Consider the following 24,852-nt stretch of genomic DNA (forward strand, 5'->3'; position numbering starts at 1 on the left):
AGATCGGTGTTAGTCGTGAGCCGTTGAGTCGGCCTCTGAGAGTTTCTATAGCTGATGAGAGAGTGATTTGTGCCACGGAGGTTCTCCAGGGATGTGTGTTAGAGATTTTCGGGGTTGAGTTTCCGATTGATCTGATTCCTATTGCGATGGGTGATGTCTGTGTCATTGTGGGCATGGACTGGTTGAGCCAATTTGGTGCAGTCATCGACTGTGAGCGTCAGCTGGTGACCATACGAGACCCTAGTGGGGGAGTTCTTTCAGTGTACGGCGAGGGTACACGTTCAGGATCAGCTTTTTGTTCGGCCGCTAGGGCGAGGCAGTGTCTACAGCAGGGCTGTAAGGGTTTTGTGGCGTATGTGATGGATACGCGGGTGGCTTTTGAGAGACCGAGTTCGGTTGAGGAGGTTCCGGTGGTGCGTGAGTTTCCAGATGTTTTTCCCGAGGAGTTACCGGGTGTGCCTCCTGTGAGGCAAGTGGAGTTCAGTATTGATTTGGTTTTGGGGGCCGCACCTATCGCTAAGGTGCCTTATCGCCTTGCACCTCCAGAGATGCAAGAGTTGTCCTCGCAGCTCCAGGAGTTGCTGGGGAAGGGGTTTATTCGGCCGAGCAGCTCGCCGTGGGGAGCACCTATCTTGTTCGTCAAGAAGAAGGATGGTTCACATCGGATGTGCATTGACTACCGGGAGTTGAACAAGCTGACGGTCAAGAACTGTTACCCGTTGCCGAGGATCGACGATTTATTCGATCAGTTGCAGGGAGCATCTTGGTTTTCCAAGATCGATTTGAGGTCGGGATATCATCAGGTGAGAGTGTGGGATGAGGACGTCCAGAAGACAGCGTTCAGGACGCGATATGGGCATTATGAGTTTGTGGTGATGCCTTTTGGGCTCACCAATGCCCCGGCTGTGTTCATGGATCTCATGAACAGGGTATGCAGGTCGATGTTGGATCGGTCGGTGATTGTATTTATCGATGATATTCTGGTATATTCGAGATCTAGAGAGCAGCATGAGGAGCATTTGAGGGAGGTCCTTGGGGTTTTGAGATCGGAGAAGCTTTATGCAAAGTTCTCCAAGTGCGATTTCTGGTTGCGGGAGGTCCAATTCCTTGGACATCTTCTTAACCAGGAAGGGATTTTGGTCGATCCAGCAAAGGTTGAGGCGGTGATGAGTTGGGAGGTGCCGAAGTCACCATCTGAGATCAGGAGTTTCCTTGGGTTGGCAGGGTATTATCGGAGATTTATCAAGGATTTCTCCAAGATCGCAGTGCCACTCACCAGATTGACCCGGAAGGGCGTTGCATTCTCATGGGGTCCCGAGCAGCAGACCTCCTTTGAGACACTTCGCCAAAGGTTGTGCGAAGCCCCGGTATTAGCTCTCCCGGAAGGGATGGAGGATTTTGTAGTATATTGTGATGCATCGATTTTGGGGCTAGGTGCGGTGTTGATGCAGAGGGGTCATGTGATAGCATATGCATCGAGGCAGCTGAAGCCTCATGAGATGAGATATCCCACGCATGATCTAGAGTTGGGGGCAGTAGTGTTCGCCCTCAAGATTTGGCGTCACTACTTGTATGTGGTTCGGTGTACGATATACACGGACCATAAGAGTTTGAAGTACTTGCTGGATCAGCCCAACCTAAATATGCGGCAGAGGAGGTGGTTGGATGTGGTCAAGGATTATGATTATGAGATCCTGTACCACCCAGGCAAGGCTAATGTGGTAGCCGATGCGTTGAGCCGCAGGGCGGAGAGCACTCCACTGCGGGATGTATGTTTGAGATTGACTGTGATAGCTCCGGTAATGGATGCCATTCGCGGGGCACAGGCCGAGGCTGTGCAACCGGAGATGCAGAAGAAGGAGCGGGTCGTTGGGTCGGTTTCGGAGTTCGTTACGGATGGGCGAGGACTTATGACCTTTCAAAGTCGGATTTGGGTACCGTTTGTGGGCGGTACCCGTATTACTTTGATGGAAGAGGCTCACCGGTCGAAATTCTCGATCCATCCGGGGGCCACGAAGATGTATTTGGATTTGAGGAAAGAGTATTGGTGGCCCTGTATGAAGAGGGACGTCGCCGGGTTTGTTGAGAGGTGCCTGACCTGCCGCAGGGTCAAGGCCGAGCACCAGAGACCGCATGGCAAGTTGCAGCCATTGGAGGTTCCCGAGTGGAAGTGGGAACAGATCACCATGGATTTCATCACCAAATTGCCGAGGACTGCCAGAGGAGTTGATGCAATTTGGGTGATTGTGGATAGGTTGACGAAGAGCGCTCACTTCCTTGCCATCAGTGAGAGTTCTTCAGCGGAGAAGTTGGCGGAGATATATGTGAGAGAAGTGGTATCTCGGCATGGGGTGCCGATCTCGATTGTTTCGGACCGTGATGTGCGTTTCACTTCCAGATTCTGGAAGAAATTTCATGAGGAGTTGGGTACTAGATTGCATTTTAGTACCGCATATCATCCCCAGACAGCCGGTCAGAGTGAGCGGACGATTCAGACGCTTGAGGACATGCTTCGAGCATGTGTGTTGGATTTCGGGGGTAGCTGGGATGCGTATTTACCTTTGGCAGAGTTTTCCTACAACAACAGCCATCATTCGAGCATTGGTATGCCACCCTTTGAGCTATTGTATGGTAGGAGGTGTCGGACCCCCATTTGTTGGGGAGAGATTGGGCAGAGAGTGATGGGCAGTACAGAGATCGTGCTTCGGACGACAGAGCAAATTCAGCAGGTCAGACAGAGGTTATTGACCGCCCAGAGCCGACAGAAGAGTTATGCAGACAGACGCCGGGTAGCCTATCGTTTGGAGTTGCCAGCAGAGTTGGGGCAGATCCACGACACTTTTCATGTGTCGCAATTGAGGAAGTGTATAGCCGATGAGTCGGCAGTGGTTTCATTAGAGGATATTCAGGTGGATACGAGCCTGAATTATGCCGAGAGGCCAGTGGCTATCAGAGATCGGAAGATCAAGGTTCTGAGGAACAAGGAGGTACCTCTGGTGTTGGTTCAGTGGCAACACCGGAAGGGATCGGAGATGACCTGGGAGCTGGAGCGCGAGATGCGGGAGCAGCATCCGGAGCTATTTTCAGAGCGAGACTTCGAGGGCGAAGTCTAGTTCTAGTGGGGGAGAATTGTAACAGCCCGGATTTCCAGGTATCTTTATTGTTTATGATTTTGGTGTTTTGAGAGGGGACTCGGCGAGTTGGAGCTCAGACTCGCCGAGTAGGGACGCGATTCTGGACGCGGGATTCGCCTGGACTCGGCGAGTCCAGGATATGGACTCGGCGAGTCCGCGCTGTTTAATGAAACCCTAATTTCTCGGGTTTGGGACCTATTTAAAGGGCCTTATGGCCGTCATTTGTACCCAGCAGTCCATAGAGAGAAACCCTAGAGTGCTTTAGCGATTTGAGAGAGAAAGGAAGCATTTCTTGACCTTGTGTGTTGTTTAGCAAAGAAGAGGGAGGTTCTAGCCAAGAGGAAGCAAAGGAGGTTGCTATTCTGTGGATTTGAAGCTTGATCATCGATCTAAAGGTATGATTTCGGCTCATCTTCTGTTTTGTGAAGTATATTTGGATTTAGGGTTTCTTGTGGCCTTTGTTGGGTTGATTTGATGGCCAAATAGTCCCTTGCTAGTGATGAGGCTTTGGATCTGGATCCATAGAGGTCCAGAGAGCCTCATTCATCAAGCTTTATGAAGATCAATGGAGGTTATGACCTTGAGTTGTGATATTTGTTGATAATTCTTCATATATGGACATATAGAGGTTGTATGTACACCAAGTTTGGGGCTTTACGTGGTGAATCAGTCTAGGAAGGCCAGATCTATGAATTGATGGAACAGATCTGACCCTAGAAGCGAGTTTGAGTGATTGCATGGCATGGACTCACCGAGTCCGATGAGCAGACTCGGCGAGTAGCTTGAAGATTGCCTTGGATCGGCCAGTGAGTGGTCCAGTCGAGTCATGCGTTGACTCAGTGAGTCAGGGCGAGTTAGGGAAGGGTGGTCAAGTGGACTGAGTCGAGCTGGGACTCGCCGAGTTGTTCTTGAGACTCGGCGAGTTGAGTCGGGGTGGCCCCGCGATTCTTCCAGGTGGAACTCGTCGAGTCAGGGGGAGTACTCGATGTGTAAGAAGGGAATCCTAGAGAGTTGATGAAAACGTCTAGACTCACCGAGTTGCCCTTGTGCACTCGCCGAGTCCGGTCAAAGTTGACCGTTGACCGTTGACCAGAGTTGACCTGTGTTGACTTCTTAGGGATAGTCAACCTTAGAGATGAAAAGTGTTAATAAGAGATGTATGATGTTATAGGGAGATTGTAGCTTGGAGGATCGAGCTCGAGTGATTTGGGGATTTGCTAGCTATCAATATTCACGAGGTGAGTCTTCTCACTATACTGTACCCGGAAGGGTTTAATTGTGTGACCGGAAGGTCGGATATGATATGAGACATATGTGTTACATGTGATAAGTTAATTGTTATATGTGCTATGTATGATATGTTTAATGTGGGCCGGAAGGCGAATATGTTATGGTCCGGAAGGCATTGTAATGTGGACCGAAGGGTCGGCGTGGGTAGGACCGGAAGGTTTACCCAGCAGGGACGGAAGTCCCCTGAGACACATGGACCGGAAGGTCAGGGCCTGGAAAGGAATATGTGCATAAGTTGTATTTTGGGGGAACTCACTAAGCATTTATGCTTACAGTTGTCGTGTATGTGTTTCAGGTACTAGCGAGGACCGTGGGAAGGCGCCGGCTTGATCTGTACACACTGATAGATGATTTATGATCTTGGGATTCATATGATTTGTATTATGACATGATACGTTGGATATTTATGCCTTGCTTTGGATGAAAATACATTTTTAGAAATGAAAATTTTGTTTTAAAATTTCCGTTGTTACAGCAGGTTTATGGATGGATCCAGATCGAGGGTCGTGTTAGAGCCTTGCTGCATGTTCTTGTCTGATGAGGGTTTTGGAATTCGAAGTATGACCTAAGCACCTGGTTGGATGTGGGTTTCGACCCAGGTGCATGGGGTTATGATGGTTAAGGTATGGTAAGGCCATGGGTGATACCGCGGTTGAATTGAAGTGTTGTAAGACTACGATGGGATTGTAGCATTCACCAGACTGAAAATAGACAAATATTGGGGATGGTCATGAGTGTAAATGGGGAATCAGTTGTGCCTTTGGCATGCTGGCTAGGACTGTCGAGGAGTATTTCTCTGTTTTGGGTTGAGGACCATTAGGGTCCGTAGCAAAGTCTAGTTGGGTAGGACCTATAGGTGAGTCTCGTGTGATTTTGGCAATGCAAGTGGGAGCTGATCGAGACCGTTAGGTCAAGGATTTGGATCTTGAGTTACAGGATCAAGTGGGTGGTCAGTGCGTGACACATAAAGGTTTATAGGCTGGGTAGCTTTGTTATTTGGACTCTTGGGAACCTGGTGGTTGGACCAGGTGTGAGACTGATAGTCTCAGCATTGGTTTGGAAACCTTTATATCTGGGCCTAGCAAGGGTTGTCATTATCAGAAGGTCTTGGGTGAAATGCCAGTGCAGATCTATGGATCTCGGGTTATGAGATTTGTATTGGGTTGTTTTTTGGGTAAGATCTCGAGTCGGGTATCGCGAGTGTTTTGTGCAAAAAATTTCATTTCCGTGGGTTGAGGATCGGGGTATCTATATGCCACGGGCATCGATAGAAGGGTTCAAGGGTAATAAATGGATTCAGTTTTGATGATAGATCAAGCTCTTCTAATTGTGACTTGGAATGGTTCTATTGGTAAAGGGAATCAACATAAGTCAATGCAGTATTATTGATTTGAAACTCGAGGGTGCAGTAGCTTGTTATTCGGAGGAGATGTTAGGTCACTTGCATATGGGTTTGGATAATCTCAGAGTAAATGACTTGATCCTGTTGTGCAACTCTCGTCTGAGTCTAACCGTTGCAGGGATGAGTCTCCTACTCGAAGGATTATCTGATCCTTAGTCAAGTATAAGTGTTCTGCAGGGATTGGTCGGTGATTCTGTTTCTAATGGGAATCTCAAATATCAGAAGTTGAGTAGTCAGTTAGGAAATTAATGGGATGGATTCAGCATTGGTTCAGTATGGGCGGTCTGTCAGGGAGTCAGACCCTCTCATGACTTCATATTTCAGGTTGAACAGTTGTGGTTAATTCTCAAGGGATTATTGTCGGATGGTGAAGGGATTCGTTCATTTGCAGGTTGGAGAGCCCTGCGAGGGTTGGTTTCGATTGCTTTGGGAAGGATGTGGTATGCTCAAGGTTGTGGCCTTGTTGTTCAGGTTGTTTGGCTTGTTGGGATTGGTAAGGAATGATTTTGAGGACGAAATCTAATTTTGGTGGGGGGAGAGTTGTAATACACGTTTCGAAAATAAACCTTAAACTTCGATATGTAATTGATTATGATTTATTTTGACCAAAAATCAATAATAAGTTAGGAGGGTGTTGGTTTCAGGGAGTTAAATGTCATAATTTTGGATATTGGGGGTTAAAGTGTAACTTCCAGGGTGGTTTTGTAAAGAATTTCAGAAGACAAGGGATGTATGGTAAATATTGGAGTTAAGTTGAAAAAGATTTTGTGGAGGAGGTCTAAAGTTGGAAAAATGAAAATATGTTTGAAAGAGAACACGAGATTAAACCCGTTGCCCTTCCCCCTCGTTTTCTTTGGTATCAAACCCTAACCCTAGCTTCATTCTCCAGTTGCCACCGTTTTTGGAGTCTCCTCCAGCCGCCGCCATGGGGGGGGGGGGGGGGGGGGGCTATGGCATTCCAGGTGAAGACCATGGGAGAGCCCATGGCACTTGGATATAAGACCAAGGGGGAGCCCATGGCATTCCAGGCAAAGACCATGGGGGAGCCCATGGCAATTATATGTATGTTGCATAATATTATGTGGTTGTATGTTATATGGTATTTTGGGGAACTCACTAAGCTTTGTGCTTACGATTTTCATTTTATGTTTCAGGTACTTCTGTTTTCAAAATGAAGAGGTTGGGGTGATTGCAGAGCACACACCACCTCGTTCCGCATCTTCTTAAATTACTCTGATATGATGTAATGATTGACAAATTTGTTTTACCTAGATTCTTATGATGATGTTTTCGGATTACTGGTTTTATTAATTGAAAAATGAAATTTTCAGGTCTTATTTTTTGGGACATTATACCCGAGCAGTCCCCGAGTTTTCCAATCCCAACACTGCACTACTTTTGATGTTCACATTTCGAGGGTGAGTTCATGGACCCACTTTTACAATTTTTAAATGTTTTACGGGGAGGAATACGTTTTAAAATACAACACTAATGATCTTTATAATTATAGCTAATTGTATAGTATTAGTGATATAATTATATATAAAAACATTAGGATAATATTATATCTGGTAGATACCCTACCAAACATTTAAAGATAATATTCAGGCATATCATCAAGAGTACCGTTGGAAGCATTTGTTCTCTGGTTATCGTCTTTGTATTAGTTTCATACTTGTATCTCAGACAATTGTGTAACCTATATTATATAATGAATAAAAAGTAAAGTTTTATGATATATTTATGTGTATTGTTCAATGTATCCGATAACTGTGATCCAACATCCTAATGTCGCACAGCCCAACGCTTCCACCCTCGACCGAGGGTGTGACAAATAGTTTAAGTGAGAGGGGGAGACATAAAGGGAGGGTACAGTGCATTAATGGGGTGGACCAGCTTTATGTTGAGGGCCTTAGGGTGAGTTGATGACAAGATCAACATTAAGTGTTGTTAGTCTAGACATTCACGAGGGTCGAGTTGATGGCAAGATCAGCTAAAGTGTTGTGATCCTAGAGACTTGTTGGGTTGGTACGGACTCGTTGCATATATATTCTTGTGTGTGGTATTTTGGAAAACTCACTAAGTTGGCTTATAGTTGTTGATTAAATGTTTCAGGTGTTTCATATGATCGTGGGAAGGTGGAGGTGTGACTGTACACACATCAGCGAGTTCGTATTTTGTGATTTTGCATTTATGATCAAACTCTAATTTGGGATGTAAACTTTTGGAACAAATGATTTTTATGATGCTAATTTATGAAAATGTCTTCTTTTATCTCAATAAAAATCAAAAGTTTTGTTTTGAAAATTGGGACGTTACAATCAAGTTGATGGAAATACAATTGCTCACGTTTTTTACTTGAATCAATCACGAATTACTTAGTGCTTGCAAAAGCAAGAGATAGTTGCACTATCATCATGTGACAGTTTGGCTTCGTGATCTACTTGAAGAAATAACTGGAGCTTGTGTACAAGAAAGGGTACTTAAGATTGACAATACGTCTGAGTTAGTCAAAATTCTAGTTTTTTGTGGTCGAAACAAACATATCAAGTCTCATTACCATTACAACAGCAAAAGAGTCAAAGAGAAAGATATTGTAGTGGAACATTTGACATCATAATAAAAGCTCTTGCAAAGATAAAATTTGTTAAAATGCACAAGCTTCTAGGATTGGAAAATCTCACAATTTCTATTCATAAATTAGGGGGTAAATATTAAGTAATTTCCAAATATGCCCTTACATGATGAGGTGTAGGAGAGTAGATCCTTATAAAAGAAGGGATCCTTAGAAGTTACTTAGGATTCAAGTCATTAGTGATTTCATAGGGATCAAGCAATATGTTTCTATATATAGTCTTTAGAAATCGAGTAGGATTCTTAGGATGTTGCTTGTAGCTTAAGTAACTTGGAGCTCAAGTAACATAGTCCTATGTATAGATCTAGATATCAAGTTGTATGGTATGTGATAAAGATAAAGAGAGATAAAGAGAAAGAGAAACTGAGGGAACAATTGTAACAGAGTTTGAGTAATTTTCTTTGTTATAATAACAATTATTCTTGTATTCTTTTGTGTTCATATTTTTCATATATGACAATTACTTTCAACATCTTTTAATGTTTTCTTATCGTAGCAATAATTCATATTACACTCAAAAATAAGTATTTTTTTTTCTTCATATACCACATGAAAATCTACATTCACGGATCCAGGTAGCAACAAATATTGATTTTCGATATATAGTCGTAAGTTTATGTGATTACAACTATGATACAATAATATTATTGTAACCATAAGCCTATAAGCAAATGATGAATGATAGATAATACTACGAAATAAACAAAAGTAATTCAAAAGTCGATATACATACCGACATACATTAAACACACATGTTACACATTTTATTTATTAATGCATTCGTACAACTAGCTCTTAAATAGTAACAGAGCCATAAATTTTACATAAGAGGGATGAGTTTTATTAATTACGAAAAGTGGAGGGGGGCACCGGCGAACCTACCCAATTCTAGGAGTTCGAAGAACGACACCACTAGAGTTCACCCACACCCTCACACGATCGCACCGGAAATCCCCAGTCGTCGGAGTTCCGTCCAGTATCACCATCGCGTCGACACGTGGATTCTCTCTTTCAATCGTCACCGCCGCAGCTCCTCCGTTCGATCCCACCAGCTCCGGCCATGAACTCTTTCCTGTATCCAATATCCAAAGTCCAAACAGTGTTTAGTTCATCTTCAATTTTCACACTCATTCATCATATAAAATTTGATAGAATCATATTATATCAAAATATAAATAAAATTAAAATAGAATCCATTATTTACCTTGGCAGTCCGACATTGTTAGATGAGCAGTGAAGACATCGAATTCGAATGTGAGGTATAAATAGAGGTAAAGGCTTTGGAGAAGTGCTGGCGTAGAAGTCGTACCTTGTGCATTATGAGTTGTACCTTTTTGTTTTTCAACATTTCCCATTTGAGTAGGCAAAATTCAAAATTGTTACTTTTCTTGAATTGTGGAAATTTGAAAACCATGACGAAACAGCCATTTTTGCTGACTTTCAAAATTGGGAAATTCCGGTAATCTCTTATCTCTCTCTTTTTTTTTTTTTTGAACAGCTAATCCCTATCTGATTAAATTTTCAATGAATAATTCAATCATAATTTTACAATTATTGTAAATTTGTAATAAATCTGAAGCTGTTTGTTTGAGCATATATAAAAGATATGGGAAAAAAACAACACTTCACTCAAGAAGACTCTAAGATTATCGATCAAAAAAAACAACACTTCATTTATTTGTGTAATATAGCTTCTTATTTTCATTTCTTTCTATTGCAACATTGTACATTCAAATTTTTTTTCTTAAAGTTAAATGCAAGAATTAGCAATATACTTTCTATGATTTGTCAATGATAGCATCTACTCTCATCTCAAAAAAAGGCTATACGCAAGAAATAACAAAGAACTTTCATTTAACTGTGTATTATAGCATCATACATTCACAAATATGTTGTTATTGATTGCATTCAACCCTCTGTGTGTGTGTGTGTGTTTAATCCCATTTCGATGGAATAATGAATGTCTATGGGGGCGAATGGAAACTCCAGAGACAGCTTTCCAGCCATGAATTTAGCACAAAGTCTCTTGGGCATTTCATCGAACATATGGTGGGTGATGAACTCAACAAACGTTTAATCCCAACATTAACCACTGCTGCTGCTAATGATACTGTTCTTGATCTCCAAGATATTCTTCAAAGATTTGCGCTTGATAATATTTGCAGAATCGCTTTTGGGTATGATCCTGGGTACTTAATTTCCCTGTCGCTGCCACAAGCTAAATTTGCAGTTGCTTTCGAAGATGCTGTTCGTATCAGCAGCGCCATTATTATGGAAGTTCAAAAGGATTTTACAAATCGGATCGGAGGAAAATACTTGAAGAAGCAGTTGACGAAATCCGTTAGTTTACCACGAAAATATTACTAGTATATGTCCTTTACAACATGATAACTTACAGCATAAAACATTTGAAAAATAAAAAATATGAACATAAAACCATAAAATGAGAAAACTATAAATAATTCTAAAATATGAATACTTGTATTTATCAACTCTTTTCAAACATTTCAAATATTCTTATAAATAATATATAGATATGAAATTGAAAAAAAAAATCACAGAATCAACTCTAATAAATAGGTTATTTTATTTTATTTCTCCAAACGTAACTTAACGTGTTAAAATAACCACCATTCAGAATTTCCATACAAAAAATATAATTCTGACCTTCAATAAACGTAAGGGTCCTTACTTTAGGCACGTTTTGTTTAAAATTAAAATGGAAAATGTGGGCCCAATATTTAGCCCACCGCCATGCAGCGTGCGTGCATGACAATTCCGGCGAGCCAAGCTGGTTTCCTGCCATAGACTCCGGCGAGCTGTACAAAAACTGTAGAAGTTCAGCTCTTGAATCTTTTTTGTTTCCTTTCTTCTCCACAGACGAGGTCCATTTGTGTAACTTTATATAATTAAGCTTAAACAATTCTATTATAAAACGACTAAAAAAAATTATTATCAAAATTAAGTTGAAAATATAAAATATTTCTATTATAACCTTTTGTATTTATGTCATATTTTGTTTTCCTAAATTTTGAATTTTCTTTTTTGATTTTTTACTGTTTTCTTATTTTGTTATTTATCTTTTAATGTTATTTATTGATGCATATTACGCTCGAAAATAAGTATTTTTTTCAAATACCACATGATTTTCAAGGTATAGTTATGTGACTAGTACTATAATACAAATTACGATGATACCGCCGTAACAAATAGAAAACGATGAACGTCAGACACTATGAAAAATAAACAAATATAATTCATAAGTCGATATATTAAACACATATGTTACACATTTTATTTATTAATGCATTCTTACAATTCACCTTATTTTTCCCTCAAAACATCAACGTAGCTCCTAAATAGTAACAGAGCCATAGATTTTACACAAGAGGGACGAATTTTATTAATTATGAATAGTGTAGGGGGCACCGGCGAACTTATCCAATATTAGGAGTTCGAATAACGACCCCACTAGAGTTCACCCACACCCACACACGGTCGCACCGGAAATCCCTAGGCGTCGGAGTTCCGTCCAGTATCACCATCGCGTCGACACGTGGATTCTCTCTTTCAATCGTCACCGCCGCAGCTTCTCCGTTCGCTCCCACCAGCTCCGGCCATGAACTCTTTCCTGTATCCAATATCCAATATATATCCAAACACAAACTTGTTTAGTTAGTTGATCTTCACTTTTCACACCCATTCATTATTATATAAAAATTTGATCCAATCATATGAAATCAAAATATAAATAAAACTAAAATAGAATCCATTACCTTCGCAATCCGACATTGTTAGATGAGCAGTGAAGACATCGAATTCGAATGTGAGGTATAAATAGAGGTAATGGCTTTAGAGAAATGGTGGATTAAAAGTCGTACCTTGTGCAGTAGGAGTTGTACCCTTTTGTTTTTTCAACATTTCCCGTTTGAGCAGGCAAAATTCAAAATTGTCACTTTTGTTGAATTGTTGAGATTTGAAAACCGTGACAAAACGGCCATTTTTGCTGACTTTCAAAATTCCGGTAATTCCGGTAATCCCTATCTGATTAAGTTAAAATGAATAGTTCAATCATAATTTTACAATTATAGTAATAAATCTGAAGCTGTTTGTTCGAGCATATATAAGATATGGGAAAAAAACAACACTTCACTCAAGAAGACTTTAAGATTCTCGATCAAAAAGAAAGACTCTGTGTACAAATGTCATAATCATTCTACATATGACATAAGCCTGATACTAAGATATGAGAGCATTGGATAAAACAAAGACAAAATTGCAAAAATGGTCCCTGTGGTATGCAAAATTTTGGGGTTTTAGTCCAAACCCCGAGTTTTTTGGATTCATGGTCCTTTTGGAGTGGTTTGTATGTGGATTTGGTCCCCGGACTTAACTGCCGTTAACTTGTTGCTGTTAACTCTCTCATGTGCATTTCACATGAGGGTATATTTGTCTTTTCACTTCTGAAGGACCATCTTTGCACTGAAAAAATATATTCGTTTTTAAAAAAAAAATTAATACATATTTATTTATTTTAATAAATAAAAAATAAAAAAGCTCTCTCTCTCTCTCTCTCTCTCTCTCTCTCTCTCTCTCTCTCTCTCTCTCTCTCTCTCTCTCTCCTACGATATCCACCAAATCCAATAGCATCCACCAAAGTAGATCCCTAATGTTCTTCTGGTACACAAGACCGAACTATCATCAATTAATCCATACCACACATGCCATTCAAGAACACCCATATACAAATCAATTTATGGGGTTGAACACCCACAAATACATTGATTTCTAGAAATGAGAACACACACATTCTCCAAAAACAAAAATACATGCACAAATCGATTTCGTAAATGAAAAAAACACAAACAAAACAAAAACTCAATATCTGATTCCATTTGTGGGGATTCATACATACAAACACGCATAAGTTCAGTTTAGATTCAAATTTAGGGTTCCAGTTCTTGAGTTACCATCTAAAAACCCCTTTGCGAACAAATTTGGGAAGCAGGCGATGATCTTCACAGTGTGCCACTGCAAGATGCAAGCTATAAATCAAAAAATTAAATAGATTTTGAGGTAGCTACAGTCGTTTCCTTCCAAACCTATTTTCGCCTTGTTGTGTCTGATGTGAACCCCGACTAACAAAATCCTTTTAGCTTCTCAGGTGTTGCTCCTTTTTCAAATGAAACCACCATCTTCCAGATGTAGATCAAGATCTTTAGCGACCATTGGACCATAGTGCTTCACCGATGAACGGGAGGTACAGATTGACACGAGTAAATTTGGGGGTGGGGGTAAATTGGAGTTAGGGTTTCTAAAATTAAAGATGGATTTAGCAATAGAGGAGGGTGATGATACGGGAAAGATGATGGTGATTATGTTGTGTGCCCATTTCTCCATTCCCCAGAACATGAAATCATTTTTCAAATATAAAATCGAGTTCGGAAGTTAATTGTACACGGATAATGAGGATATGAAATGTGACCAAAGAAGAAGATGATGAAGTTATGTGCGTGTGTTTTAATTTCCAGGAAGAAATTTCAGAGAGAGAGAGAGAGAGAGAGAGGGAGAGAGAGGGGGGGGGGGTAAAGGTCAAATAAGCCAAAAAAATGGATTATGCAAAAATGGTCCCTTACATATAAAATGACGAAACATGAGGGGGGTTAACAGATCATATTTAACGGCAGTTAAGTCCGGGGACCAAATCCACATACAAACCACTCCAAAAGGACCATGAATCCAAAAAAGTCGGGGTTTGGACTAAAACCCCAAAATTTTGCATACCACAGGGACCATTTTTGCAATTTTGTATAAAACAAAAAATGACTATCTTTTAAAGAATATACAAACTAAAAGATACATTGTTTTTTAATCGTATAAACATACAGCTAAATGGAACACCGAACAAGATAAAGGCTTTCATAGCTTGGTTCGGACTTTTCTTGATGGCCATTCATCAATCTCCACTTCTTTTGTGTCGATTCTTGAAAAATTAAGCCATTCCAGCATGCACGCATGCGTTTGAAAACATCAATTAATGTGTCAAGTGGTTTTTCAGCTGTGATTTATACATATTACATGACATTTAAGGGGTGTTTTATAATAATGCTATTGGTCAGAAGACTTAATTATGGTTTCCAAGATTGAGTAATAAATAGCACTAAATGCATGAAATAGTAAGGTACTTTCATTTATTTGTGTAATACAGCTTCCTAATTTCATTTCTTTCTATTGAAACATGCATTGAGGTAAATCTTTTACGTAACATCTTGTCTTTAAAGATCAAAGGTAGATTATATACCCTAAGTAACTTAGCCATGAACATCTATTTGATTTGGAGTAACAAATTAGTATTCCACGAAATAGCCCCCTTAATGAGACATAATTCATATTTCCCTTATTTTTTTACAGAGTATATTTGGATTCTTAACATGCAAAAACTGGTGGCAAGTATGTCATTTTTGAACAAACAATGAACTTTGAAGGTATTATGTGTAAATTTTCATTTTTAAATATACTAAAACCATTCAAATACCATTTTTAAATAATCAGAGTAATAAGTTATTGTTTTAAAACATCATAGTGAAAATTATAAAAGCAAATAGTGCATAATCTCTAGTGGATGCAATGCAATTAAGCCTGCCTCTTACCCTTACTACAAGAAGTACCTGAAACATTTAAATTTAAAACCATAAACATAAAGCTTAGTGAGTTCCCCAAAATACCACATATCATACAAGTAACAACCTATTTTAGCCAATGGATATGTTTTAACCCAACAGTCTATTTCAACCAACGACTTATTTCAGTCAACGAGTAATGCTTCAACCAACAGTCTATTGCAACTAACGACCTATTTTAGTCATGTGAATGTTATGATCCAACCATAGTCTTACAGTCACTTCAGTTGCTACATCCCAATTGCAATCTTTCATGCCATGATTCAACCATGGTCTTTCATGCAAGTCACAAAGCCAAACAACTACAATGACATCTAGTGTCCTATATAGTATAGTGAGAAGACTCACATAAGCCAAACCACAGAAGCTCACAACAACCTTAGCAACATGACAACAAATCCAAGCTACCTAATGCCAAACCAAGACTAGCCCTTAGTCAAATAATCAATTCTACCAAAGCTTGACCAAAATTCAAACTTGTCTAAAAGTCAATGGTCAAAGTTTAAAGTCCACGGTTGACCCACCGTGTCGTGGCCAACTGTCACACCCCCAGCCAACGGCGGAAACGGCGGACGTTGAGACACCATCATGGATCACGGTTATTTGCATCCATCGAACAATACAAAAATACGATATGAAATAGATACTTTTATTTCTTGGAAATAGGAAATTACATACCCCTTAGTCTAAAGGTACAAGAATTTGGAAAGTATAGAACAAGCCATAACAACAGGTAAATTATAACGTACTACAGTATGAAAGATGGACTGTAAACCCATGATTGTTTTGAGAGTATGCCTTCCAGTGGCTTAGTTCCCTAAGAATACATGTGTTTTGAAAGAGTGTTAACTTAAAGTTGGCAAGTTCTCAGGTTCGTAAAGTCTGAATCCAAAATATACTTTATACCAAAAGTATGTGTGTTATGTGTGTGTGTGTGTGTGTATATATATATATATATATATATATATATATATATATATATATATAGTGTGTGTGTGTGTGTGATTAATGTTTACTGTGAGTTCCTATAACCAAGATCTTGACGAAATGATATGCCCTTCACAACATTTCATCAAGCATCGTAATAGTATAGACAATTATCAACTCGCTTGACTCGGCCATCCATGTTGTAGCTAGCAACCATAGGTGGGGGTGTCAACCCATATAGATCTATACATAACTCTCTCGCTCTTGAAGATTAACGATTATAAGTCAGGGGTCTTCCTAAGTATTTGGTACTTACATGATAAATGTATGTCACAAATTATTGATGATGTACCAGTTGTAAGCCCTATCTTTAAATGTTAAAGTTTTAGGGGGAAATTTCTATAGTATAACCCTACTATATTTGTTTTGTGAGCATAGGTTCTATAATATAATGTTATTGTATTTGTTTGGTGAACAGGGTTTCAACGGTATTTTGATTTCATTTTGTACAAAATATGAGTAATTAACGGTATTATAAAAGTTTGTGCATGTATTATCCCCCGAAAACTGTAAAAAGGTTTAAAAGTGGGGTCGTAAACTCACTTCGTAAGTAGTGTAGCTTTAAACTAAACATATCGAGAAAATCTGGAAAAAAACATGCCAGGGCTTTACCTGATGAATAATGTTTTGGCCGGATGAATAGTGACTCACCAGAGTTTTGTCGAAATCTGGCTGACAAACTCGTCGGTGAATAGTGTCCGGTGGCGGTGATCGACGACATAGCGAAGGTCGGAGGCGGTGATCGACGTCGATTGGGTGGTCGGAGGCTGTTGGTCGTCGGCGAAGGGTTGAGTGGAATGGAGAGGGTGGTTGGTCGGAGTAGCGTTAGACGGCAGGTGGCTGATCGACGTTTCAACGATTATCCGGTACGACAACGCTCGGTAAAGGAGGGATGTGGCAGCCGATCTTCGGCCAGAAAATAGAGGGAAAAAAGGAGAGATGGGAGAGATTTGAGTTTTTTAAAGATAGAGTTAAGGCATCCTTTTTATATTAAGTTTCAAATCAATCCAACGGCTCATGTCGATCTTGATCTGAAACATCCCAAAAATACGGTCAAAAAATTTTGTTTTAAAAATCATTATTTAAACCATAAATCATCCATCATCATAATAAAATTAGAACCATGTATCTCAAAACATCACGTCAAGTACTATATCAAAATCATATAAGTAATCTTCAGAGTTTAAAACAATCCCAGGATGAAACTGTGGTGTGTGACATGCGATCATCCCAAGCTCTCCCTTTGTTAGTGGAAGTACGTGAAACCAAGACTAAAAATTGTAAGCACAAAGCTTAGTGAGTCTCCCCAAGCTACCACATACCATACACATAACATATAACATGCAACATAAACTTTGGGACACCGCCCAGCTGCATCGGGACGAACCCGGCATCGGACTCATGTCCGGCATCGGGCTCACCCCGGCATCAGACTACGTCTGGCATCAGGATCACCCCGACATCGGGCTTACCCCAACACATACACAGCATATCATAAATCATAAACACATAACATAAACATATAACATACATCGGGCTTGCCCCGGCATCGGGCTCGCCCCATAATACATAACAAGCAACATATAAACTAGCATGCATTGGGCTCGCCCCGACATCGGGCTTACCCCGAAACACATAACACATAACAGATACACTAACATACGTCGGGCTTGCCCTGGAACATATAACACCTAACATGCGAGAATCACAAAGACATCAAGCATACATAAACACTTCTCGGGACCACCCCGACATCAGACCGAAATCCAAAACTACCAATATCTAAACGGGCGGCATTGTAGCCTTAGAATCGTTCCTATTGGAAGAGGACTCGCCTCTCAAACTGGATGTTGAACTCGTGCGTGAGGAATCTCTGCTGGCTGCTCCCACAACTCCTCGGCTAACTCTATACAACAATACTTAGTCAGACAATCTGAGAATCCTTTTAAGGGTAAAATAACCATTTTACCCCTGTTATGATTTGGACCATAACCAAAGCCCAAATCCAATTAATCTTTCTAAGTCCACTAATGGCTCATTAAAGGCCCACTAATGGCCGCCCAACTTCCCAAATGGGCCTTCCCTAAGCCCAAACAAAGAATTAGCCCAAATTATCTAACTTCTGATGGCCCATTAAGGCCCAATAGCTAATAAGTCCAAAAGTTGGCCCAACCGAGGCCCAAAAAGGTAGAAGCCCAATATTGTTTAGTACGCGGGGCATAATCCTCTATACGCAGCGTGTACCTGCTGCATGGCTTGTACGCTGCGCGTACTTGCTGGTACGCCCAACGTACTACCCTGTTAAGCTACTTTTCCCATTAAGCACTTAATACTCAACTTCAAAGGCTATAACTACAGATCCAAGTCCCTTTCAACGTCCTAAGCCATAAATTCGATCACTTGGTGGCTTGCAACCCACCAAATGAGCCCAAACAAAGAATGATAGCAACTAACTCCATAGAAATGGCTAGATCTCATGCATGGTTCCATAAAAGCCCCAAAAATTGAAACTTTACTGCTAAAGGAAAGCTTTGAGCTCTAAGGGTGGCAACCCTAAGATCAAAAACGAAGTTGCATGATAAAGGTCCATCCTTTGGACCTAAAAAGGTCCAAAGCTCCAAAATCTTAGTCTAAACTTCTAAGAGGAAAGTTAGAAGCTTTATACCTCCTGTGAGTGCCAAAAGATGAAATAGTTCCAGATCCTTGAGCTCGAGATACTCAAGTTCTTCTCCTCCAACTTCTCTTCACTTCTTCCAAGCTTTTCTTCACCAAAAATGAGCTCAAAAAGGTCAAACACACACAACAATGGAGTATGAGGCGAATTAGGGTTTTCTGAGGGTGAGGGGCTGGTAAGGAGGCCAGGGGGTGGCTATAATGGGGTATTTATATGTCTTAAACCCTAAAAATTAGGGTTTGGCATCTGCTCACCTATGTTGTGTGTACGTGTGCGTGCCTCCTGCATCCAATGCATGCCTCTACGCCTCACGTACACTAAGGCTACGCTCAGCGTATGTCTTATGGGCGGCCCAAAACCTTGGCCCATTTGCTTAAGTCCAAACCAAAAGTCCTTTTATCCACATTTGGCCCAACAATAATTTAAGAAATAATTAATAATTAATACCTCAATTGACGGTCATTACATGATCCAATGGTAGGGACATGACGGTGAGACTTGATCCTATACTACCTAAGCGATATAGGTATTTTGTGAAATTCAAGTGGTGTCAATTATGTCTATTAAATCAAATACTAGATGATTTCATGACTTGAGAAATACGAAATTTAGTTTATGAGAAATCACACAGCTGACCCCACGAACGACTTGAAGGTTCATTTTCGGGTATAAATTTGTTTACAATTATGTATTTTCATCATGTAAAAGGGTTAATTCGTCGTGAAATGGAAAAGTTAGGTTTTGAATCAAATACTAAATCATAACCTAGTTCCTAATATATAACTATATTTTTATGACAAACCTCACAAATAACCTCATGAATCATTCGAAGGTCATTTAACATAAAAGACTAATATAGTACCGTTTGATCTTATCCACAACAACTCTGGTTTTTTCGGGAGAAAAAAAATACCTTTTTGGAAAAAAAAAAGTTATGAACATGATAAATTTCTAAATTGAATAAGATTTAAGTGAAATTGATCGGGGATGAAAATTAATCTTTTAAGATATAGTACAACTTGATTGAAGTTTCATTATTACGACAAGAGGTTGTGTGTTGTTGTTCATTGTCCGTTTTTATAACATTCCAAAAACCATGATAAAAAGATTCATTTTTATTAAAAACATTTTCATAAAACATTTGTGTAACTTTATATAATTAAGTTAAGAGCGTGGAGGTTCGAGTCCTCTTCAAGTCATAAACAATTCTATTATAAAACGACTAAAAAACAGTTATCAAAATTAAGTTTAAAATATAAAATATTTCTATTATAACCATTTGTTTTATGTCTTAATATTTTGTTTTCCTAAATTTTGAATTTTCTTTTTTGACGTTTTTTTCTGTTTTGTTATTTTGTTACGTATCTTTTAATGTTATTTATTGATGCATATTATGCTCGAAAATAAGTATTTTTTTTCAAATACCACATGATTTTCGATGTATAGTTATGTGACTACAACTATATTACAAATTATAATTATGATGATACTGCCGTAACAAATAGAAAACGACACATGTCAGATACTATGAAAAATAAACGAAAGTAATTCATAAGTCGATATATTAAACACATATCTTGCACATTTTATTTATTAATGCATTCGTACGATTCACCTTATTTTTCCCTCAAAACATCAACGTTGCTCTTAAATAGTAACAAAGCCATAAATTTGACATAAGAGGGACGAGTTTTATTAATTATGAATAGTGTAGGGGGCACCGGCGAACTTATCCAATTTTAGGAGTTCGAATAACGACCCCACTAGAGTTCACCCACACCCACACACGGTCGCACCGGAAATCCCTAGTCGTCGGAGTTCCGTCCAGTAACACAATCGCATCGACACGTGGATTCTCTTTCTCAATCTTCTTCGCCGCCGCGCCTCCGGTCGCCCCCACCAGCTCCGGCCATGAACTCTTTCCTGTATCCAGTATCCAATATCCAAACAGTGTTTAGTTCGTCTTCACTTTTCACACCCATTCATTATATAAAAATTTGCTCAAATCATATGAAATCAAAATAAAATTAAAGTTAAAATAGAATCCATTTACCTTCGCAATCCGACATTGTTAGATGAGTAGTGAAGACATGAATTCGAATATGAGGTATAAATAGAGGCAAAGGCTTTGGAGAAGTGATGGGGTAGAAATCGTACCTTGTGCAATATGAGTTGTACCCTTTGGTTTTTTCAACATTTCCCATTTGAGTAGGCAAAATTCAAAATTGTAATGACTTGTTGAATTGTTGAAATTTGAAAACCATGACATAACGGCCATTTTTGTTGACTTTCTAAATTGGGACATTCGGATAGTCCTTACCTGTTAAAGTTGTTAATCATAATTTTACAATTATAGTAATAATCTGAAGTTGATTGATCATATATTTATAAGATATATAAAAGACTTCACTTCACTCAAGAAAGACTTTAGATTCCCTATCAAAAAGAAAGCATTTGTGTACAAATGTCATAATCATCCTATATATGACAGAAGCCTGATACTAAGATATGGAGAACACTGAATAAAACAAAAAAAATGACTATCTTTTCTTTTAAAGAATATACAAACTAACAAATACATTTTTTTAATCGTATAAACAAACATACAGCTGAATGGAACACTAAACAAGATAAAGGCCTTTCATAACTTGGTTCCAACTTTTTCTTGATGCAAAATTCATCAATCTCCGCTTCTTTTGTGTTGATTCTTGACAAATTAAGCGTTTCCACATGCATCTGAAAGCATCAATCAAGTGGTTTTTCAGTCACGATTTATACATATTATCTGACATGTAATCTTGCTATAAATGTAGTAAATTTATGAGCATACCTTAATCTTGTTGAAGGATTGACATCTTGAAGCAACAGATTGGCATCTTCTATGTTGTATGATCAAATTCAAACCTACTTCTCCTCAAATCATGTAGGTGATGAGCTATTTCTTGAATAAATTCTAATCCCCCATTACTTTGAAGGGTAAGGGTATTACACGCATGCTCAATAAAACTCTTATCAGCCTCAAGTGCTTTCAACCTCTCATTAAGTTCCAAAATTTCACTCTCAAGGGTACTATCGTCAAATCCATTCGACATATGTCTCCCGTTTTCATCTTCCTTTTTTACCCTTTCTACATTACCATTCGACATAAACTTTTTCTCTAACTCTGATAAACTCTGTAAAATGTATTTTTTCTCATCTTCAAGCCCTAAAGCAGGAGACTTTGAGTAGTTCCCATTTTTTATATGATTTTGGGTTTGAACCACGGTGTTGTTCCCCATTAACTCATCTTCATATCGGCTTCTGAAATACTCCAACTCAGCTTCCAAATCTTGAATTTCTTTATCTTTATCAGCAATGAGATCATTAGCCTTGTCTAGAGCTTCCATATCATAATCTGCTTGTTCATCCATCATTCTCAAATACTGCAAAGCCTCCATATGCAAAGATGATTTCTCTTCCTGCAACCTTGTGATCATGGCCATGGCCTCATCTGCTGCTATGGCTGCAGCATTTCTTTCTTCCTCTAGTTCCTTATGTAATAAATGCAACCGTTGTTGATCACCCTCCACCTGTCGTTTTAGCTTTTCCACAACACCTTCACCCTTATATTCACTAACATTGCTTGCATCTGGAGATTCATATCCATCACTTTTATCCGACTCATGATCAAGAATGTTATCAGATTTTAATGATTTATCATGAATAGAACCGTTTTCTTTTACATCATCAACATGAGTAGTATTCACATCTTGTCCCCTTGATGTTATAGAAATAGCCCTAGACTTGTTTTCTTCAACTGAAACATCGGATCTCAAAGATGAAGGTTTTGTTCGAACCACGGAATCCCCTTTTCTAACACTAGATTCATCCTCGGAATCACCTTTTCTAACAATACATTCATCCCTGGAATCCTCTTTTCTAACAGAAAGATCATCCCTGGAATCCCCTTTTCTAACAGAAGAAACATCTCCGGAATCTGCTTTTCTTCCAAGAACTTCAGGTTTCGAAGTGTCGTCCTCTTCATAAAACGAGAACTCAGAGTCGGAATCGGAATTCAACCTATAATCAGCACAACCGAAATCAGATAAAGCATCCAAGTCCAAATCAGTATCCACACTGAGAGTATCTTCAACATGGCAAGGAGTGGAGGTGCCTGAAATTCTATCACCATCCCTCTTGAAAACATTCCGGCGACGATAGCGGCTGTGGCCTGCGATCCTTGGCAATGGTGGTTTCATGGTGACTGTGGGCCCACCACCCAATGGGGCTGGACCTGGTTGGATTAATCTTCTGGAACTTGGTTTTCCATTCCAATGTCTTTTACAACATGAACAGGTTCCTGAATTTGAAGGCCCGCGAACAAGGTTCCGGTTCAGAAACGGCTTTTGAAACCCTTTGATTCCCATTTTACCCTTGGAAGATCCATGGTTACACTGGTTTCGGTTCATTATTGACATGAAACAATCATCACATAGTTCACGGACATCCACAAGCTTCTCATGAAGGTCACAAGATATCAAACATGATATCTCAGCTCGATGATGATAGCAGAACAAGCTTAGATAGGATCCAGGGTTTTCTCTACTGAAAACATGGTCAAGCCTCATGCAAAACAGGCAAGGTGTTTGTAGTTCACAATGATGAGCGAACTTTGTGAGGATAAAACCCAACGCAGCATCGATAAACATTAGAAACATCAAGAACCATTCGCAGGCAGCCGTAGATAAGTTATGCATGAATCCATTTGAGGCAGCCATGCCTGCATTCGGAACCAAACCTTTACCCCCAAAATGGCATGTATTTGATTGAGCACACCAAGGGTAGCTCTTTAATTTGTATGTCTCGAGAGCATAAAACTTCCTCGATGAGATCAATCAAACACCATACAGGAGTCAAGGCTGTAGAAATCGAAGACAAAATACACAAATCATTATGAAAGCATTTATGAACGATGACTACATCATCGAATCCAAGCCCTTAAATCTTATATTCCGAAATCGAAAGTAACCCTAATTCAGATTGAACAGTTAATGATTGTTGGTGATGTAACTACAGCTACAATTAATGATTTTGGATGACAGAATGGAGCAAATTGAAAGAAAAATGAATACCTGGGAAATGCAGGTTGAGGAAGGCGGCAATCGGAGATCAAAGGGACGGCATGTGGGAGGTAAAATAGGAAGAAGGGGTTAATTTGTGCCCTGAATTTAAGCATTTGATTCTTTGAGAGACATGTTCATGCGTGTTTTCTTGTTGATGAATGCAAGTGGTTTTTATACCATCCATCCCCAATTGTGGATCAAATACCCTCTCTCTTATTCATTTCTTCCCCGAATGTCAAAATCAATTCATGCACAAAAAACAAACGCACATGTATATATATCTATATTTCGCCTTTTCACCCTTTTAGTTTTAAATTTTAAAGTGATTCTCCTTTTAAAATCATTTTGGCATGAAATAACTAGACGAAATTACATAAATGGCCCCTGTAGTTATTAAAAGTTATAGTAATAATCCCTAGCTAATTATTTTTGTCTTGATGTGATTATCCATGTGGGTTTAAATACTTGCATGATTGGTTACTATGGTTTTATTTTTGTTGTAGATTAATATGAAATTAGTATTTTACCATTTAATATAATTTATTTAATAATTTTAATTATATAAAAAATTGTATATTGTAATTATATATAGTACCCCCACCCTCTCATCTTAATATACCAAACCTTTTAATTATGTTTATCTTTCTCTTTTTTTTTTCTTTCTTAGTTCGAAAATCTCCATAAATGATTTTTAAAGGCAATTTGTTGACATTTCGATACATCAATCGACTTTGAGGCTCCCACCAACTAAAACAATGCACTCTTCGGCTCGCATTAAGTATAGCAATAGCTTTTGGAGACCATACCCCATGAGATAGAGAGTTTGGAAAGTTTGAATTAAAAGACAAATACATATTAAATCATAATCATTTTATATCTCATACAGACTTTAAGCCAAGGTAATATCACTTTACTTCTTCAACTATTAACCATAATACCATATTATAT

At 39.2% G+C, this 24,852-nt stretch overlaps 4 protein-coding genes across 4 annotated transcripts; all 4 read right to left on the minus strand.

The window, feature by feature from the left end:
• Nucleotides 1–9,170: 9,170 nt before the first annotated feature.
• Nucleotides 9,171–9,831, minus strand: LOC145052150 (glu S.griseus protease inhibitor-like). The gene is made up of 2 exons (XM_078999964.1): nucleotides 9,666–9,831; nucleotides 9,171–9,533 (listed from the first exon to the last, which is right to left on the minus strand). The coding sequence occupies exons 1-2, from the start codon at nucleotides 9,814–9,816 to the stop codon at nucleotides 9,340–9,342; spliced, it is 345 nt and encodes a 114-aa protein (XP_078856090.1). The 5' UTR covers nucleotides 9,817–9,831; the 3' UTR covers nucleotides 9,171–9,339.
• A 1,871-nt stretch (nucleotides 9,832–11,702) lies between these two features.
• Nucleotides 11,703–12,373, minus strand: LOC145052151 (glu S.griseus protease inhibitor-like). Its single transcript, XM_078999965.1, has 2 exons — nucleotides 12,238–12,373; nucleotides 11,703–12,092 (listed from the first exon to the last, which is right to left on the minus strand). The coding sequence occupies exons 1-2, from the start codon at nucleotides 12,251–12,253 to the stop codon at nucleotides 11,899–11,901; spliced, it is 210 nt and encodes a 69-aa protein (XP_078856091.1). The 5' UTR covers nucleotides 12,254–12,373; the 3' UTR covers nucleotides 11,703–11,898.
• Nucleotides 12,374–20,364: 7,991 nt separating this feature from the next.
• LOC145055577 (glu S.griseus protease inhibitor-like) lies at nucleotides 20,365–21,021 on the minus strand. The gene is made up of 2 exons (XM_079003936.1): nucleotides 20,856–21,021; nucleotides 20,365–20,725 (listed from the first exon to the last, which is right to left on the minus strand). Exons 1-2 carry the CDS (start codon nucleotides 21,004–21,006, stop codon nucleotides 20,532–20,534), a joined length of 345 nt encoding a protein of 114 aa, XP_078860062.1. The 5' UTR covers nucleotides 21,007–21,021; the 3' UTR covers nucleotides 20,365–20,531.
• A 304-nt stretch (nucleotides 21,022–21,325) lies between these two features.
• LOC145055576 (putative myosin-binding protein 5) lies at nucleotides 21,326–24,144 on the minus strand. Its single transcript, XM_079003935.1, has 3 exons — nucleotides 23,914–24,144; nucleotides 21,633–23,700; nucleotides 21,326–21,538 (listed from the first exon to the last, which is right to left on the minus strand). Exon 2 carries the CDS (start codon nucleotides 23,557–23,559, stop codon nucleotides 21,682–21,684), a length of 1,878 nt encoding a protein of 625 aa, XP_078860061.1. The 5' UTR covers nucleotides 23,560–23,700; nucleotides 23,914–24,144; the 3' UTR covers nucleotides 21,326–21,538; nucleotides 21,633–21,681.
• Between the last annotated feature and the right edge of the window lie 708 nt (nucleotides 24,145–24,852).

Source organism: Lactuca serriola, chromosome 5, assembly GCF_051521515.1.
Source record: "Lactuca serriola cultivar US96UC23 chromosome 5, Lser_US96UC23_V15, whole genome shotgun sequence".
Taxonomy (NCBI): Eukaryota; Viridiplantae; Streptophyta; class Magnoliopsida; order Asterales; family Asteraceae; genus Lactuca; species Lactuca serriola.

Coding starts and splice junctions, on each gene's coding strand:
- LOC145052150 (XM_078999964.1), bottom strand. CDS start 9,816: ATGGGAAATGTTGAAAAACAAAAAGGTACAACTCATAATGCACAAGGT. Junction 9,534..9,665: donor AACAATGTCGGACTGCCAAG/GTAAATAATGGA, acceptor TATTGGATACAG/GAAAGAGTTCATGGCCGGAG.
- LOC145055577 (XM_079003936.1), bottom strand. CDS start 21,006: ATGGGAAATGTTGAAAAAACCAAAGGGTACAACTCATATTGCACAAGG. Junction 20,726..20,855: donor AACAATGTCGGATTGCGAAG/GTAAATGGATTC, acceptor TACTGGATACAG/GAAAGAGTTCATGGCCGGAG.
- LOC145055576 (XM_079003935.1), bottom strand. CDS start 23,559: ATGGCTGCCTCAAATGGATTCATGCATAACTTATCTACGGCTGCCTGC.